This window comes from Pseudorasbora parva, chromosome 12, assembly GCF_024679245.1.
Source record: "Pseudorasbora parva isolate DD20220531a chromosome 12, ASM2467924v1, whole genome shotgun sequence".
In the NCBI taxonomy this organism is placed as follows: domain Eukaryota; kingdom Metazoa; phylum Chordata; class Actinopteri; order Cypriniformes; family Gobionidae; genus Pseudorasbora; species Pseudorasbora parva.
In genome coordinates, this window is record NC_090183.1 from 27,640,242 (window position 1) to 27,659,193 (window position 18,952).

An 18,952-nucleotide genomic window follows, 5' to 3' on the forward strand; every position below is an offset into this window, starting at 1 on the left:
AAAAAAAAGTCTTAAGCAAAGAAACACAATTATTTGATCACATATGAAACTTGGTTTTGTTTAGTGTGATCACTCAAGTGAATAATTTCAGTAATGGGGAATTCAGTGGTAAGCCCCAGCAGAAACTGTTAAGTTAGCCTTGCATGTGGGGGTGTTGCTGTTTATTGGGGGTATTATGGGTTTTCCCTGGTCATTCTGGATAGTTTTAGTCGCAACAATTTTCAAAAGGGATGTCCCGGTCCGGATGAACAGTGCTAAATATAAAAGTCCTGAAGAAGTCCTTACTCTGCTAGAATGGCGCATCCGATCTGAAGTGCTTCAGAAGTAGCATTGTGTCATGCAACAGCTTTTAAAAAATTAAGGGACTGAAGTGGATCAATGAATTATGAAGATGAAGATTTACAACAACACTACACATCAGACAATTTCTTCTATAGTGTAAGTTAACTTTTTGTATTATTATTTTGCCTCTCTATACTCTAGACAAGAAGCCTAAACTATTTAATCCTCCTCTTTTCTAAAATATAAATCTTGTAAAAATTAGTTAGTGAACTTTAACACTGTTTAACAACAGTTAATTTGCTTAAAGTTGATGTAAGTCAAGCAAAATTGATGTATCCCTCGGGCAGATTCTATCAACACGTAGAGTTCTAACATAGTGTTTATACAAAACAGAAGAGCAATGGAAAGTTTGACATTTAAGTGTATGACCTGACGCTGAGGCCTTGTAGATTTTCTCTGGGCGCACAGGAGAATTAGGTGGTTGTGGTTCCCCTCCCAGCAGAGGAATGTAGTTGTCCGGTAGTAAAGATGGGAAAAAAGGGAGAGACTGAGCAACGCTTTGCCTCTCTGGCCCTGAGGGATTAACTTTTCTCTTGATCTGGTGATTAATACCCCCCCATACAACACCACCCTCCCCCATCTTCCTCGCAGTAAAGGTCGGGTGTGGTGCGCGGAATGGCACGCTAACACTCCATCCCTTGCCAGCTAGCATTCGTGTTGATCGAAAAGGTGGAAACAGTGGCAACCTGCCAATCGCTAATTAAACTCTGAAGAACCAACTTTTGAGGAAAGACTGCAGTGGTCATTGTTGCCCATCCCATTAAAGGGATAGTTTAAATGAAAATTGTATAACACTTTAGAATAATGGCCATTAGTTAACATTAACTAATAATGAACTGCACTTATAAAGCATTTATTTATCTTTGTTAATGTTAATTTCAACATTTACTAATGCATTATTAAAATTGCTAACATTAGTTAATGCACTGTGAACTAACATGAACAAAACATGAATAACTGTATTTTTATTAGCTAATGTTAACAAAGATGAACAAATGTAGTATCGCAAATGTAAGTAATGCAAATAACTCATGGTTAGTTCGTGTTAGTTATTATGTTAACTAATGACCATTATTCTAAAATTGTCATCATTTACTCACCCTCAAGTCATTCCGAACCTGTATGAATCTTTCTTCTGTGGATATCTTGAAAAGTGTTGGTGTCCAAACAACATTGAACATAAAATACAGAGACAGAATTTTCCTTTTTGGATAAACTATCCCCTTGATAACCAGCTTATGAGTGATCTGTGAACTCTTTCACCAAAAGAACAAGAATTAAGAAAAAGGTTAGCTGCCTTTCATTAATTATCAAATGATGTGCACTGTTTGGCACCCTCAGGGTCCTCTGTCCTTGTATAATGAAGAGGTTTAAAGCCCTTTTTCAGATATTCAAAAATTGCTCTTTCTTGTGGAGGTGTGTTTTCTCTGTAGCTGCAGGGCAACAATTTTGTACAGCACCTGCCACTGTGAGTAACTGAGGCTTGCGTCCTATTCTGTCTCTGTGAGATAGGGGAGGAGAGAGAGAGAGAGAGAGAGAGAGAGAGAGAGAGAGAGAGAGAGAGAGAGAGGTGTCAAGTCAGGTAGAATGGAAAAATGTGACAGAGGAAAGGTTGTGTCCTGGCATCCAAGAGCTCAGCTGATATCATGACCAGATAGAGCAGTTACTCAGCTAAACGTGGTGAACACAGAGCTAGTATTTTTCTATATGATGAAATAGCCAAAGAAAAGGGAGACAACATTTTTTATATTAAAAATGCCTTTATTTATTCTTTTTGTCATGACAATAGTAAATTAAACGTTTTGCTTATGTATGATGATGTATCCTTGTTGGTGCCCATGACACCTGCCAGTGCCATAAATTAAAAAAATATATATATATTTTTTTTTTATAAATTACTGTGCGCACCTTGTAATAATTATTTTCTACATGTTCATGATAGATTTGATACTACCCTCATCAGACTTTTTTCAAATCCACTTTTTCATTAGATGCATTTTTTTCATTAGAAGATGTATTTCCCCACATCTTATTAAAATTAAAGGATATTTTAATATATAAAAAGAGATAATGCTTTACTTTTTTTTAGGTTTTTGGAAGACTTCTTTTAATGCTGTACTTGTTTCAGTCTAATCTCAGTTATTGGTAATATGATAGTTAAACTGATAAATTAAAAAAAATAAAAGATTAATAATATTATTAATATTAGATTAATACTGTAAAAAATAGTAATATTGTACAATATTAGCCCATTATAATTTAAAATGAATATTTACTATTTCAATATATTTTAAAGTTCTAAAACACAGCATTTTTATGAAGTAGAAATATTTTGTATCATTCTAACTAAATAATGTGTATAAAGTTTGTCTGGATGACACACAATAACACTTCAGTCAGAGGTAGATTATTACACAAAATTACACATTAGCAGACTCTATATTTTACAAAATGCTTTAATAGACCCTTTTCACATTTCCAGAAGTTGTCATAGTTGGGTGAAATTTTATAGCTGTGAATGAGAGTACATTAAATATATTTTTGCATGTGTCCCCATTTGCGCAAATAGCAAAAGAAAAACTCCACAATAGTGATTTCACTACTTTCAAAAAGAGGAAAAAAAATTGAGTGAGATTGATAACGGCAGTTAAAAGAGAGAACGATTAATTTTTACCATCAACACCTCCCATAGACGCTTTATTAGAAACACCCTCAAAGCAGTGGTAACTTAGGGTTAAAAATGTTCATACGTTTAAAAAAAAAATATACAAAAAACTTTGTAGGATTTACGATATTGATGACCGTTAAAATGCATCATCACAGTCTGTGAAAAGGGTCTATTAGAAGCATTGGATGGAGAGAATGGATGTCTATTGAGTACTTTTTTTTTGGTCTGGGTGTTGCTGAGCAGCAAGAATTCAACATAATCTATCCCTTGAATACATTGGAGGTGGTGAGGCAATGGTTTGTTTAGGCTGTGTTGTGTCCTAGCCCATGATTAGTCATTTGTAGCGCTCTTTCAAGTAGAGCCTGACTCAGCATTAGGCAGGAACACATAATGAAGGCGTGCTTCCTTACCGCCATTCATGCACTCTGTAGCTACTGTTTGATTTATATTTTATCCTAAATGTGTCTTGTAAATTATTACAAATAGTGATTTATAAAATAATTATAAAATCAGATTTTTATTGATATATAAAATCAGTCTCTTACTTTATTCTCCGTTTTATTAATGTTATTTAATGCATTTTATTTATTGTGATGGATTTCATAGTGTTGATGCATGTTCTGTTTAGATGGTCAAAGTCTCTACAGTGACTATATATATATTAGCCCATTATAATTTATATATACATATACACACACACACGCACAAACACACAGTGTTGAGAAAGTTACTTAAAAAAACTTAAAGTAATACATTAAAATATTGTGTTACTCCCTAATTGTGTTACTTAGTTACATGTTAAGAAAAGTAATGTTACACATTACATTTGCATGTTTTGTTTCTCACCTGGGACTGTTTTTTTAATAACAAAGTTCTATTTTGGGGAAAATGTAAAGGCCCTTTCACAGGCCTCATGCGTGTGCAGTAGCGGGCACAGCTCAAACAAACCTTTCAGCTGTGCTGCCATTCTGCATGCAAGAGAAGTTCACTAAATTCAATAAAAAAAAGAAGAAATTTGCTTATGGTTTAACAAAATCATCAAAGGTCATCAGCAAGTACATAAAGTGGTTAATAAAGTGAGAATAAATGCATAAAATGATTTGTTTTTTATTTTATTTAGTTTTTGTTTTCATATTTAATTATTGGAGATTTGCATAATATTCTGATTTTGCATTTCACAGATTTTATTCATTTTGAGGAATACTGAGTCTTTTTTGTGCAAGTAAGATTAGTAAATGCATGCTCACATTAAGGGCCCTATTTTAACGGTCTGACCGCATGGTCCAAAGTCCATGTTCACTTAGCACTTTATTCCACTTTTTCTAGTTTAATGACAGTCTGCGCACCAGGCGCATGGTCCAAAAGGGTACCTATTCTCTTAATGAGTAATGAGTGTGTTTTGGGCAGGTGTATGGGACTATGGGAGTCTCATCTCCCATTCCCTTTAAAAGCCAGTTGCACTTACTCCATGGCAGATTCACTATTTACATGGTGGGATTTGCAAGCAGAAAGACTGAACACTTTTCCAGAGAGAAATCCTTTCATTCTTTATATTTAAAAATGTTTATGTGCCGCTGCCTGCGTGTATAATAAGCAGAGTGTACACGTGTTGTTTACCCACATATATGCGCAGGTACTAACGCACCCTTTAAATGACAAAAAATACTGCACTATTGATTTTAGACCAGGTTTTTGTTGGTTAATGACACAGTTGTTTACCGTTGCCTCAAAATTGCAACACACCAACAATGCGTCTGAACACACCTCACTTTCAGACCAGCACACAGATGGGCACGACTCAATGCATTTGCTATTTAAACAACATGGCACTGGACGTAAAGATGATTACTGCGTTGGCAGTTATGTGTTGTTTAGCAAAAAAACTCTTGTCGCGCCTGGCAGTGCATTGCGCCGGGTGTATGATAGGGCCCTAGTCTAGAACTACAATAAACATACTGTACAAAGCCATTGCACTTACTCCCGATTTTTCTTAAAATTGAGGACAAGAGGTCTGTTAGTCAATAAATAGGAAAATAAAAGTAACTTGATTACTTAAGTAACTCTCTCTCTTTCTCTCTCTCTCTCTCTCTCTCTCTCTCTCTCTCTCTCTCTCTCTCTCTCTCTCTCTTGCTCTCTCTCTCTTGCTCTCTCTCTCTCTCTCACTCTCTCTCTCTATATATATATATATATATATATATAGAGAGAGAGAGAGAGAGAGAGAGAGAGAGAGATGCATGCATACATACATACATACATACTTGCTCTTGATTTGAGATATAACTCCACAGTTTAAATCACTGCTGACTCGTCACCCCACCAGTTTGCCTCAAGCAAAATGAAACAGTACTGCCATGTAAACATTTATCGCTTTTTTTCCACTGTCTCTCTCTCCTTTCTTCCACTCTCTTCCTTTCTACTTACCTATTTTTTTTCTCTTTTACTAATATACATCAAGGCATTAGGAAGTAATTAGGATTTGTAGAATCAGTGTTGTTGCCATTCTAAATATAATTTTCACAAATAGAAAAATCACTATAAATGCAAAACTAAAGAAAAAAATTATAGAACTTATTTCTGAATAATTTAATCTTCAAGACTTCCTACTCTGTCTCATACTGAAAATCATAGCAGTGACCCTTAACCTAGTTTGATTGAAATGCCCTGCATGTTTAATTGACTGTGTAGGAGTTGCCATTTTATTATGTCTTTTTGAAATATATTACATGTATACCGTGTTTTTCCCCCTTGTCAACGGCTGATAGGATACCGTTTTTTTTCTCTCTCTTTTAAGTCTCTCATCATGCTGATTTTAAAACTAATAACTTTTAACTATTAACAGAATACAACCATTCCTCGAAGACTAGACTAGGATTAAAACAGGATAGTCAGAACTAGTGCAAATTATGCTGTAAAACAGTTCTTAAGTTCAGAGTGCAGGTGTTGACATTTGCTCTGTGATGTCTGCAGGTGTTTAGTCTTTGACATCACAAACAGCTTATTATCCTGAACTGTAGCACTGTTACCCATGAGCTAACTCAGTTAAAGCAGATTGACCCATAGAGGAGTTTCAAAAGCATAGATTCAGTAAAATAAAAATTATAAATATATAAAAAGTGTTATATAATATGTTCAATATATATTATAATTATTACAATATAATAATTATATAATATAATAATTATTTATAATAAAAATAAATCTAATATATAATTATAATATATATAATAATTATTATAATTATATATTAATAATTGTGTGTGTGTGCGTGTGCGTGTGCGTGTGCGTGTGCGTGTGCATGTGTGTGTGTATGGTCATATAATTAGAATATCATCAAAAGTTTATTTATTTCATTAATTCCATTCAAAAACTGAAACTTGTATATTATATTCATTCATTTCCATATACTGATGAATGATATTCATTTAAATGTTTATTTATTTTAATTTTGATGATTATAACTGACAACTAGGGAAAATCCTAAATTCAGTATCTCAGAAAATTATAATATTATTTAAGACCAATACAAAGAAAGGATTTTTAGAAATCTTGGCCAACTGAAAAGTATATGAACAAAGTATGAGCATGTACAGCACTCGATACTTAGTTGGGGCTCCTTTTTCCTGAATTACTGCAGCAATGCTGCATGGCATGGAGTCGTTCAGTCTGTGGCACTGCTCAGGTTTCATGAGAGCCCGCAGGTTGCTCTGATAGTGGCCTTCAGCTCTTCTGCATTGTTGGGTCTTGCATATCGCATCCTCTTCACAATACCCCATAGGTTTTCTATGGGGTTATGGTCAGGCGAGTTTGCTGGCCAATTAAGAGCAGGGATGCCATGATCCTTAAACCAGGTTTTGGTTTCTTTGGCACTGTGTGCAGGTGCCAAGTCCTGTTGGAAGATTAAATCTGCATCTCCATAAAGTTGGTCAGCAGCAGGAAGCATGAAGTGCTCTAAAATGTCCTGGTATATGGCTGCGTTGGCCTTGGACCTCAGAAAACACATTGGACCAACACCAACAGATGACTTGGCACCCCAAACCATCACTGACTGTGGAAACTTTGCACTGGAACTTAAGCAACGTGGATTGTATGCCTCTCCTTTCTTCATCCAGACTCTGGGACCCTGATTTCCAGAGGAAATGCAAAATGTACTTTTATCAGAGAACATAACTTTGGACCACTCAGCAGTCCTTTTTGTCTTTAGCCCAGGTGAGATGCTACTGATGCTGTCTGTTGTTCAAGAGTGGCTTGACACAAGGAATGCGACAGCTGAAACCCATGTCTTGTATACGTCTGTGCGTAGTGGTTCTTGAAGCACTGACTCCAGCTGCAGTCCACTCTTTGTGAATCTCCCACACATTTTTGAAGGGGTTTTTTTTCACAATCTTCTCCAGGGTGAGGTTATCCCTATTGCTTGTACACTTTTTTTCTACCACATTTTTTCCTTCCCTTCACCTCTATATTCATGTCCTTGGACACAGCTCTGTGAACAGCCAGCCTCTTTTGCAATGACCTTTTATGTCTTGCCCCCCTTGTGCAAGGTGTCAATGGTCGTCTTTTGGACAACTGTCAAGTCAGCAGTCTTCCCCATGATTGTGTAGCCTACTGAACTAGACCGAGAGACCATTTAAAGGCCTTTCATGTGTTTTGAGTTAATTAGCTGATTTGAGTGTGGCACCAAGTGTCTTCAATATTGTACCTTTTCACAATGTTCTAATTTTCTGAGATACCGATTTTGGGATTTTCCTTAGTTTTTAGTTATAATCATCAAAATTACAATAAATAAACATTTTAAAAGATATCAGTCTGCGTGTAATGAATGAATGTAATATACAAGTTTCACTTTTTTAAAGGAATTAGCTAAATAAATAAACTTTTTGATGATATTTTAATTATATGACCAGGAGTGTGTGTGTATGTATGTGTGTATATATATGTATGTATTTCTTTATGTACTTCTTACACCTCTTTATATAAAATGAATCATGTGCATCTCTTAAAAGATTTGCCATAAATACAGTATTCGTAAGAAATAAAATACTGAATAAATATAAAACAAAAATATAATAACATTTCTCACTCCTCTGTTAAAAGGGCAATGCAGATTTTCTTGAACAGGTGTCTCTCAAAACACAAGCCACCTGACACATGACACCTCACTAATCCTAGAGTTGTAAGCCCAAACAGTCCTTTAAGTGTCCATATAGATCTAAGTGCAGCATCCTTTGTCTGAGCCACTGGGAAGCTTCAATTGGGTTCACCACCTTTTTTGCAGAGTCTGTTTATTGCCTCACAGCGGTTGCCTAATTTAGCCTAATTGTTTTGAATGAGTGTAAAGACTATATATTCGCCTCATGAATCAGAGTTGACCTGTTAAGTTCTTTATTCATTTGACAAGGGGTAGCAAAAAATATTACGTTTGCTGTAACAAGAGTGTATACAAAAATCTAATTAAAAAAGTCTCTCACCATTATCTAATCTAAATTTAAAATTTTTATGCAATTGCATAAAAAAAGATTTATGCAATCTCATATACAATTCAAAATTCTAACAAAATTGTATCAAAAATAATCTAAATTTAAAATGAAAGCCTTGAAAAGATTTCAAGATTTATGCAATCTCATATACAATAACCAGGACAGTCACCCTTTCGAAAATGATCTATCTCAACCAATATAATCTACATATTCTGTTCTAGTCATGAATGGCCATGCCTCCCTAAAGCAAAACCTTTTTTAAGGGCTTACTTCTCCTAACTGCAGTCTGCGGTGTAATTTGTGATTGTTAGGTGGGTCAGGTTTAGGAGTCCAGCCCTTTGTGCACCGTGACTATTGTCACCCGAGGCTGTCCCTTAATGCTGTCACCTCTGACCCCCACGGGACACATAAATAACTTCTCGACCAGGAATAGCTTTTCAAGTCAGTGCAATAACCCCCACCCAATTATTAATATTTTTTATTTTTTTTATTTTTTTTTACATATCATATTAACATGCGTTAATACAGCACATATACAACACAAACAATCTTAGACCGGAGACACTGCAAGCTTGGCGTTTCTGCTGCGTGTCAGCCGCGGGGCGGCTGCCTGGCATTTTCTCTGTCTTTGCACACCAGAAGCGTGTCTGAGGCGGCGCTGCTGCTGCTAGGAAGCCCTATACTTCATGTTAAATATAAATATATTGCCTATTGATACACCAAAGACAACGTCGGCAGTAGCCTATTGACCATACATATGGAATTGACGGCAAAATAGGCTACAGAATATTTCGTTCTGTATTGACAGGTTTAATATTTCAAAATCGATAATTATGTTGTTTTTAATTTACAAGTAGGCATATATCTGCATTTATGTTAACCTAAAGACTTTCAAACATGAAAATGTCATTTATTAATATGTATTCGTGTCAAAATGGCATATAAACATCTTTTCCTATGCTATTTTGCCTAGAAACGCATCCAACACGCTCGCGTGTCGCGTGAAAAATAGGCGTCTCTTCTATTTGAAGCATGCACGTGTTTTCCGCGCGGTTAACATGGGAGCCGAAATAAAAACGGACACGCCACGCAGCCGAGACGCTCACGGCACGCTTGCAGTGTGTCCCCTGCCTTAGATATAGGAACAATTAAAGAGCAGACAAATATTGCTATATTAAGATTTTTTTTTTATGCTTATAGGACTTTAACACTCACTAAGGCTGTGTTTATTGGATCAAAAATATAGTAAAACAAAATTTTCAGACGCCATTACTCATTACATGGTTTCACAGAAATCATTCTGATATTTGGCACTCAAATATTTTTTATCAATGTTGAAAACCATTTTGCTTTTTAATATTTTTGTGGATGCATTTGTAAGATTCTTTGAATAGAAAGAACAACTTTTTCAATATTTTAAAAGGAAAACTTTTGTAACATTAAAAGCGTTTACTGACACGTTTTAATGCACACTTGTATATAAAAGTATTAATGAATCTTACTGAGCGCATGGAAGTGCTAGTGTATGGACATTCTTCCGAATTTCTAATAAATTGATAGAACTTGTTTTGCTATAATTTTAGACAGAAGGTTTTCTTTTTTCCTTTAGAGAACATTGCATAATAAATAGCAAATAGACATAATACATTGTTTATTATCAGTATACTGTAAGTAAGGAAACATATTTAGCTGTGGTCTATGAAATGATGTTAGACTTTTGCAGTTGCAGCCAGCTTAATCACAACACCTTTAGATGAGTTGATAGCAGCAGCACACTGTGATTCCAGTTCTTCAACGGGCCTTAAATCCTACTGTAGATTGCAACCAATGTTTTTCTAACATAATTAGAAGTTTGTTTAGCTAACCCTAATTGCCCCCCATCAAATGCTCTGAATAACAGCTACCCCCAGGAGGGTGTGAGCTACTGTTTTGAAGAATTTAAAAGCGTGCTCTGGGTGTTAGATGGGGTAATAGTTTGAATGTGCTTTTTGATGCTAGTTTAATGGCATATTTATGACTCATAGTGCATTAAGGAGACAGTTTGCCCTTCTCAGAGGTGACTAAGTTGGCATGAGACTGCTGTACAGTGGGTTGTAGTTGCCACCCTTTGGAATACAAAGTGAACAATTTTCTCTTAAGTCAGCGTGTTAAACAGACAGACATTTAGCACATTCAGTCGGTTTACAAGTACATCTGCTAATTGGTAGGTTTGCAAAGATAGCAACATTTGCTGATATAACAATTCAAATTAAATGGAAAAGGCAAATATCATAAATGAGATACGGTATGTGTAGCTCACAGTAACCATTCAATAAATTGCATGACTGGTCACATTGCACTTATATGTAGTGTGTAAATTGGGCTTTAATGGCTTTTTTTCCGTATCATCTGATGAATCTAACATGAAGACATTTAAATATTCACAAAGGAGTGGGTTGGTTCGACCCTATCTGAAACAACATTAGTATATTGTCAACAAATCTACACCAGTCATCTCTGATAGATACAAGCTGTCAACTGTAGTCCTATTGTTTCTGATGAGACTGTCATAGGGCCATGCTAGAGGCTCTTTGGGAGGTTGGGAGAGGCTCATTCTTATGCAAATGGGGCTATGGATGCTACTACTAGAGAGAATTTAGTGCTCGAAGGTCTTTGTAGAACTAGAAAAAGGATTCTAGAATTATGTGTCTGGAGGCTCCATGTTTCAGTGCAGTCATTTACTGTGTCTCAAAATTCCATCCATGATATTTCTTCCCCCCCCCCCACACACACACACACACACACAAACACACACACTATCAACATGTCATGAAATACTGAAATTATTAAAGTTTCAAATAGTTTTAATTATTTCAGTAAACAAAAAATCTAATTTATATATAATTTATTCGATTTTTACAAATATATAATTTGACGTAAAATGAATATAAAAATGAAAAAGTAAATTAAATGGCTAATCTCTGTTTTAATTAGAGATTTTCTTTTGACTGAATTTTTTTTTAGGTTTTGGTATTAGAGATGTTTCATTGCTTATCATTTTAAAAATGAATAATCAGACTTCAACAGATTTTTTTTCATGGTTATGAAAAGTGTGTGATTTACATTATACTTGCTTTGAAATGTGTTAATGGAAAAGTAAAATAAATTCACTTTAATCAAAAAAACAAAAAAAGTATACATTTATAATGCGTAAAAAGTAAAAAAAAGGGAAAACAATCTGAAAAAACCCCCCGAAAATCTGCATGGGAAGACGTCTAGGTCTGGTGCATTCTCCTTAGGGTTAAATCTTAAAGGAAGAGCCAGAAGACAGGCAACACCTTCACAAAAGTAGGGTGTGGTATTGGACTCAGGTATTGGACAGGTAATTTCTCAGGACCTCCCTTCTTGTCCCTGGTATATATGGCAATCCCATTGAATTCCTATAGAGACTTTAAGCCTGTCCCGTTCACCTCTGTAGCCCACATCACACTTTTAGGGGATAAAAGGAGGAAAACAAGGGGTAAGAATCCTGGAGCCTGTGGAGCAAACAGCGGCTGCACTGCTCAACCTCAGCGCCAATATGTTGTACCTGGAGACCAATCCTCCCACATCATACAGTGAGGTAAGGACATTACGCTACCACTGCTCATCTGGAGAATGAGTTGGTCCCCGTGCTAAATTTTGGGTTCTCAGGGAACCATGTGGAGTGGCAAGAGTGGCATCAAAAGTAGGCCTTACAAAGGCATTGGGATATGTATTGCGCACATTCTTGTAATCTTTTTTTATGTTGTCAACCTAAAACGTTTGAGGGGATGCAATTATTTTTGTTATATTTGTTGTCCTGCTCTGACAGCATTTTTGATTTACGTTCCTTTTTTATTTTATTTTTAATATATATTCATTGGTTTTGATTTTTTTTTCGTGCATGTTAGCTAAACTTTTTTATACTGACATTTTAGAAAGTAAATGTTTGCATTTAATAAATCATGTTGGTTAAACTGCGATGGATTTTACGATGGTTTGTGGCTGTGAAAAACGGACATGTGTATCTTCAGATAAAAATCTACATGTATTGCTTTAATGGTTTGCCTAGCTGCTGTTTTGTCTACGGTGTACTCCTGTTGGGTTGAGTCAAGGTATTTGGCAAATAATGGATTTGTCTGAGACGGTGAGACTGATAATCTTGTTTGTATAGAACAATAGGCTGCGATTGGGCAGTTTGCTTTGAGAAAGTTTTCGTGGAGTCTACTTTTACTTAACCTTAATATAATTTATTAAATTGTTACTTTAGATTACAAACAGTTTCACCTTAAAAGCACTTAAACATCCAGATGTCATATATAGTTATTGCTGCAGCAGGAAAGAAAAAGAAGATTAATACTTTAAGCCAATATAATTGAGTGAGGTGAAAAAGGGATCGTGATTTCACAGCTAAGCTTGAATTTCGTGTCAGGTTGCTAATGTGTTTTGAATGGTCATGGAGGGAAGTTAGCAAATTTCTGGGTGTATTTTGTTGAACTGCAGTAATATGCCATCACTGCTTTTTCTTTAACACTTATATATGGAGAGCACATTTAATCATTGACCAAAATTACACTGTTTTGACCTTTTAAAAAATATTAAAATAAAATAAAAATATATTAAAATAAAAAAATATCTTCTGTTGCATAATTTTTCTACCGAACTTTCATACTACAGAGCTTTACTAAAGTTTTAATTGTTCTAAGCTATCTAAGATAGCGGGATCTGTGTTTGTTCTCTAAAAGCACCCCCATTCCTTCCTGACAGGTGGTAGTTCAAACTGTGATTTCAGTGCTGCCATTCTCTTGCACAAAGCTGTTGTCAACACAACACCGTTAGCTCAGAGACAAACCTGTTGGTAGAAAAACAGTCCGGTATCCCCCCCTCCGACACACACACACACACACACACTTTTAAAGCTGGTTTTAGGTAACCAATCCACTGCCCACACAGCTTTGATTAATGCTTTTAAATGCTCTGTCTCTCACTGTCTTTAATCATGGTAGGGGTTATGGGTCCGTAGACAAGCATGTTTTGTGTTGTAAGAGGAGACATGGAGGTGCAAGGAATTTATGTGAAATTAGATAGTACTGTGTATGTTTTGATTTACCACATAAATGATGGTTCGAATAGATCAAATTAGCTCATTTGCATCCTAAGCTATGTTTTTTAGGTGAGGTTCCTTAACTTTTAGGTAAAGGTGAGGTTTAGGTCTTTGAGAGCAGGTTGTCCCTTAAGATTCGTCCATCTTTCTCTCAGCAAAGGGTCTTCGGGTTAAACTCCCACTAGTCTGAGTGATAGATTGCGGAGCCGCTTTGAAGAATGTGTGCATCAAAGTGATCCTGAGAAGTCTTGGAATTGTAATTGTTTTAACTCTGGTGGATACAGATACAATCATCTGCTCTGCCCAGCCCACTGGGTATGAAGTGCGAAGAGAGTAAGAGCAATCCCACCTAACCCCCCCTCCGCTGCCTTCAATTTAGTGCTTAATGCTTTCTACCCCTGTGGTCACTCATCAAGGCCTCACAGATGTTCTCAACACCCATCCCGGGTTACAAACTGCCCAGGTCACTGGAACACACCCAGGAATGGCAGCCATTTCAACCCCCAGGCCAGGGCAGCCTGAGCTCCTGTCACTGCTCTTGAGTTAGGAGCTCTCATTTTGCTCTCAAACTCAAGACATAAGTAGTTGTCAGAATGAAGTAGTAGTAATTTTGTGGTTTTGGTCATTATGATACTTTTTTGTGGAATCTAGGACCAAGACCGGTAGCTTTCGAGGCTGAAAACCAATTGTATGCTGCTGGCACCTGTCAACAGCACATTGTTTTAACATTGTTTAACGATGGAACTGGAGTTCTTTGGAATTCATTGAAGACTGTAATTCCAGAATTGAAAACTGAAATATTTATGAGTTGCTCTTGCTGGAATCGTTTTCTCAGAAACTGATCCATCATTTTAGCTTTTAGATTGCCTTGAGTTCACAAAAAAATCCATGTGTGCATTTAGGCACAAGGGCAGCAATGGAGAGGGTTTTGCTTGTCTACATATTATGGAGAGGGTTTTGCTTGTGAGGGTTTTGCTTGTCTACATATTACATTTATATTTATGTGTTAGGCAGAAACTGTTATCCAAAGTGACTTATTTTGCATTCAAGGTATACATTTTGTCAGTTCATGCATTCCCTGGGAATCCAACCCACGACCTTGGTAGTACTCTAAAGTTTGATCTAATTATATTATATTACATTAATTACATTACTCTGCAGGAAGGTAGACCTCCAGAAGAAAGAATTGCATGGCTAAACAGTCATATCAACATATATCGTGGCATCTTGTCATTAAAGATTGCACCTGCAGCCATTTCTTTTGGAAATCAGTCTTTCCTTAAAATGTTTGTTTCTTTCCATTCCAATTTGTTTATCAGCAATCACTGCATATTGTTAACTTTCATTGCTATTATAAAAGGGGAAACCTGTCATAGCCATCTGATTTATGGTTCTGCTTAAGCATTCACACATCCCAGGGGCTCTCTCTCCAAGGAGGCTATAAACAGGGTGGTATTTTTAAGAGCAGCTAAAGCAGTTGTTGCATTGTGGAGTAGTATTTGATAAAAAAGGTGCTAGAGAAAATTATACACTGATCAAACAGGTGGGATATATGTTCAGTAAAAAAGCTATTACTGGATGTTTTGTCTACACAAACTTGTTGAATTATGATTTTGTATTTCCTCATAGCATACGCACAGTTCCTCTTTCCCCTCACTTTTTTTTTCTTTGAGCAGCTCTAATGATTCTTAGAAATTAGGAAATGTGGGTAGTTTCACTTGTGACTTTATGTAAAAATAAATTAAAAGGTATCTGCGTACCATACGACTCATTTAGGTTAGCTCAGAATAATTTCATAAGCATCTGATCACTACTGAGCACTACTACACTGCATTGGACCAGTTTTTGAGCTTAATACATGAATAGGCCTCACAAACAAAGATGTTATGATGATTTAAGCAATGAATTCCTCTAGACACCTTACAACTCTACTTTATATTTTAGGTTACATTTTTATAGCTGCATTTTTTTTCTTACAGTTTAAATGCTTGTGTAGATTGTCCTTTTGTGGGTTTTTTTTTTTTTTTTGTATTATTTTTTTTTATGATTCTTTAATTATAATTTCAATTGAATGCTAATGTATTGCTAATCGCTTGAGGTAGACGTGCACTGCCCTAGACCTCTATAGTGGGATCAGAGACACGGATTGAATTGCTTGGCCTTACTGTCTCTAAAAGATTCCATTATGTCCTAATTGCTTCATTGTAAGGACGTGTGTGTTTGAGAAGTTCTATTGGGGCCGGAGGGTACAGCTCTAGTAGTGTTTGGGTTCTCTTTGTGTGGGTATGTGTGTCTGCTGTTACAATACACTTCTTTTCATACCCCAATAGACCTGGTCTATTGTTTCTTCAGACAGGCTCTTAAAAGGCTGAGACTCATTGTTTCCAGGAGGCTGAGCAGACTCGTGGCACACACACACACAATGACCAACCCCTGTCTGTACAGTGCAAATGGCACCTCTCTTTTCTAATGCCTTACGGCACTGTATTCTTAGGGGAAGTGGCCCTCTCAGGTGCTTGGGTGTACAAAATGGGTTATTTTTAAAATAATAATAATAATAATAAATGATGGCATTTTAGGACTTTCCAAAAGAGGAAAAATTGATTGATTTTGTTGGTCAGAAGAGAGAAATATCACATTTGCAGCCACTCCCTCAGCCATTGTTTTAGCAACATGAACATGCAGCATCATTAACCAATTTTAAAATGATAATTTAACAGCTACTATAGTGTAATACATGTATATAGGGGTAACACTTTAGAATAATGGTCATTAGTTAACATTAGTTAATGTAATAACTAACATGAGCTAACCGAGCAGTATATGTGTTAGTGTAATTGTTCATCTTTGTTAAAAATACAGCTGATCGTGGTTTGTTAATGTTAGTTCACAGTGCATGAACTAATGTTAACAAGATTTGAATAATGTTAATATTGAAATTAACATTAACAAAGATAAATTAATGCTTTATAAGTGCAGTTCATTATTAGTTTGTGTTAACTAATGTTAACTAATAACCATTATTCTAAACTATTACCTATATTGTTTTTAAAATGAAAATATAAAAAGACTTTGCTATATTGGAAAAACGTCATCACAGTCTGAGAAAAGAGCCCATCTTTGATTGTGGCCCATTGGCGATTCTCCTGAGCCACGAGCAGCACCAGGAGAATTTTATCGGGAGGGAGTGAAAAAGAAAGAGACAGGAAAAGAGAGAGAAAGGGGAGAAGCGTGCAAGCTGGACAGCTGTCTCCATCCATGCCTGAAATAAACAAGGGACTCGGTTGAGATTAATGACTGTCTAAAGAGCCACACAACCATGGCACCTCATCCAGGAATGTGGAATATATAAATGGAAAGGAATGGACTGGAGGAGTGGGGCTGGAAAAGACTGGCTTACCTCCAGAACATTCTTCCTTCTCTCAAATGACAGTCATTTTAATTCCTCTCTGCGCCTTCACTGGAACAAGGCAACAGGAGCCGTGTGAACTGTGCATCCCCATTCACTGCCCGTCCCCCTCGCTGACCCCACCTTCCTTTGTTATTACTGCGTCTTCCAGTTCATTCAGTGTCTTTATTCATTCCTACAGAGCCCACCAACAACCTTAGAGCAATTAAGGTGTGCTAAAGATTTAATTGGTCCTGAATATGATTATTGTTTACATTGTAAACAACTGCAGTTCACAGCTATAGAAAAAAAATGTACTGGGATAAGGAATTTTGCTAGAAGTAGCAAATTATGAGTTAATTTGAAGTGCCATATTTAAGACTCTATTTGTTCCTGTTAGATGTTAGGCTACTTTCGATTCTTTGAAAATATGCTTAGGCAATAGATGCTTAGCAATCATTACACACTGAATCATGGCTTTTTTTTTTCTAAATACGTTCATTTTTAGATAAAACTCTTGGAAGAACATAACATAACTGATATATAATAATTGAACATTATTATAACTAATTTACATCTAGTAAATTAATAATGGTTATATAATGCATCACTATTCTTGTGGTAATTCTTCTCATCTGTCTTGATTGACATATGATGCTGTTATAGAAGGACTTTTACTGCCTTTCTTAGAAGTACACAAACATGCACTTTAAAAAAAAAAAAAGTCTGGCCCCAATTTCCGAGATTTGATGCAATTTAATTCACAAAATTTCAATTTGGCCAACTAAAATATTTAGATGTGATCAGTCACTAGAAAATGTTCAATTGGGGCCTGAATTTTTTTTGTACAGTGTGGCTGTTTAATGAGCAATTTGATAAAGAGCATAACCTCTTGGGTCATAATTCTCTCTGCCTTGCACATACTGTACAAAGACTGATTTAAGTCTGCCGAGCACTGGCTGTTGTGCACATCATCTGTTTCTCTAAGCCCACCATTACATTATAGCCTGATGTATTAACATCAAAAGAAGCTGTATTGTGGCAACAACTCATTAATGTTTTGATGAATATTGCGTCTTTGTTCATATGACATTGCTAATACCATAAACACTTGAAAAAATTGTATACTGATCAAAATACTCCCTGTTTTTCCTCTAGCCACAGTATACAAGTCTGGGGCTTCTCAATGGCATGGATCAAAATGGTGGCTCCACCTCCACCAGCCCCTACAACAACGATCATGCTCAGAACAATGTAACGGCACCATCACCCTACGCCCAGCCCAGTTCAACCTTCGAGGCCCTGTCTCCATCACCTGCCATCCCATCCAACACAGACTATGCTGGCCCACACACCTTTGATGTGTCCTTTCAGCAGTCCAGCACAGCCAAGTCAGCCACCTGGACGGTAAGTCATAGCAACTGTGTATATGACTTTTGTGTGACTTTTATACATTTTATATTATGATATATTGCTAGTAAACTACGAACAATACCATTATACTGTTTATTTACACTCAAACACACACACACACACAGTTTGTTTTTGTGAAATGTGGGGACATTCCATAGGCGTAATGGTTTTTATACTGTACAAACCGTATTTTCTATCCACCTACACTGCCCCTGCCCATAAACCTACCCATCACAAGAAACATTCTGCATTTTTACTTTCTCAAAAAAACGAATTCTGTATGATTTATAAGCCTTTTGAAAGTGGGGACATGGGTAATGTCCTCCTTGTAATACCTATGTCATACCCATGTCATTATACATATTTGTGTCCTGATATTTCACAAAAACAAGCGCACACACTCTCACTGGTTTGTTTCGCTATATAAGTGGGGAAATTATATAGGCGTAATGGTTTTTATACTGTACAAACTGTACATTATATCCCCCTACACCCCTAAACCTACCCATCACAAGAAACATACACACACACACACACACACAAACTAAAAAAATCAACCTTTA

At 36.2% G+C, this 18,952-nt stretch overlaps 1 protein-coding gene across 17 annotated transcripts in view; it reads left to right on the forward strand.

Moving 5' to 3' along the window:
- tp63 (tumor protein p63) overlaps nt 1–18,952 on the forward strand; it is a 64,550-nt gene that overhangs the window by 24,404 nt on the left and 21,194 nt on the right. For 12 of the 17 annotated variants that reach the window (XM_067459639.1, XM_067459638.1, XM_067459642.1 and 9 more), the window contains one exon: nt 18,135–18,383. In XM_067459639.1, the coding sequence (XP_067315740.1) occupies nt 18,135–18,383 (249 nt within the window). Of the gene's footprint in view, nt 1–11,883; nt 12,086–18,134; nt 18,384–18,952 lie in introns of those variants that run through there. The other 5 variants (XM_067459654.1, XM_067459655.1, XM_067459649.1 and 2 more) reach the window with 3 other exon arrangements.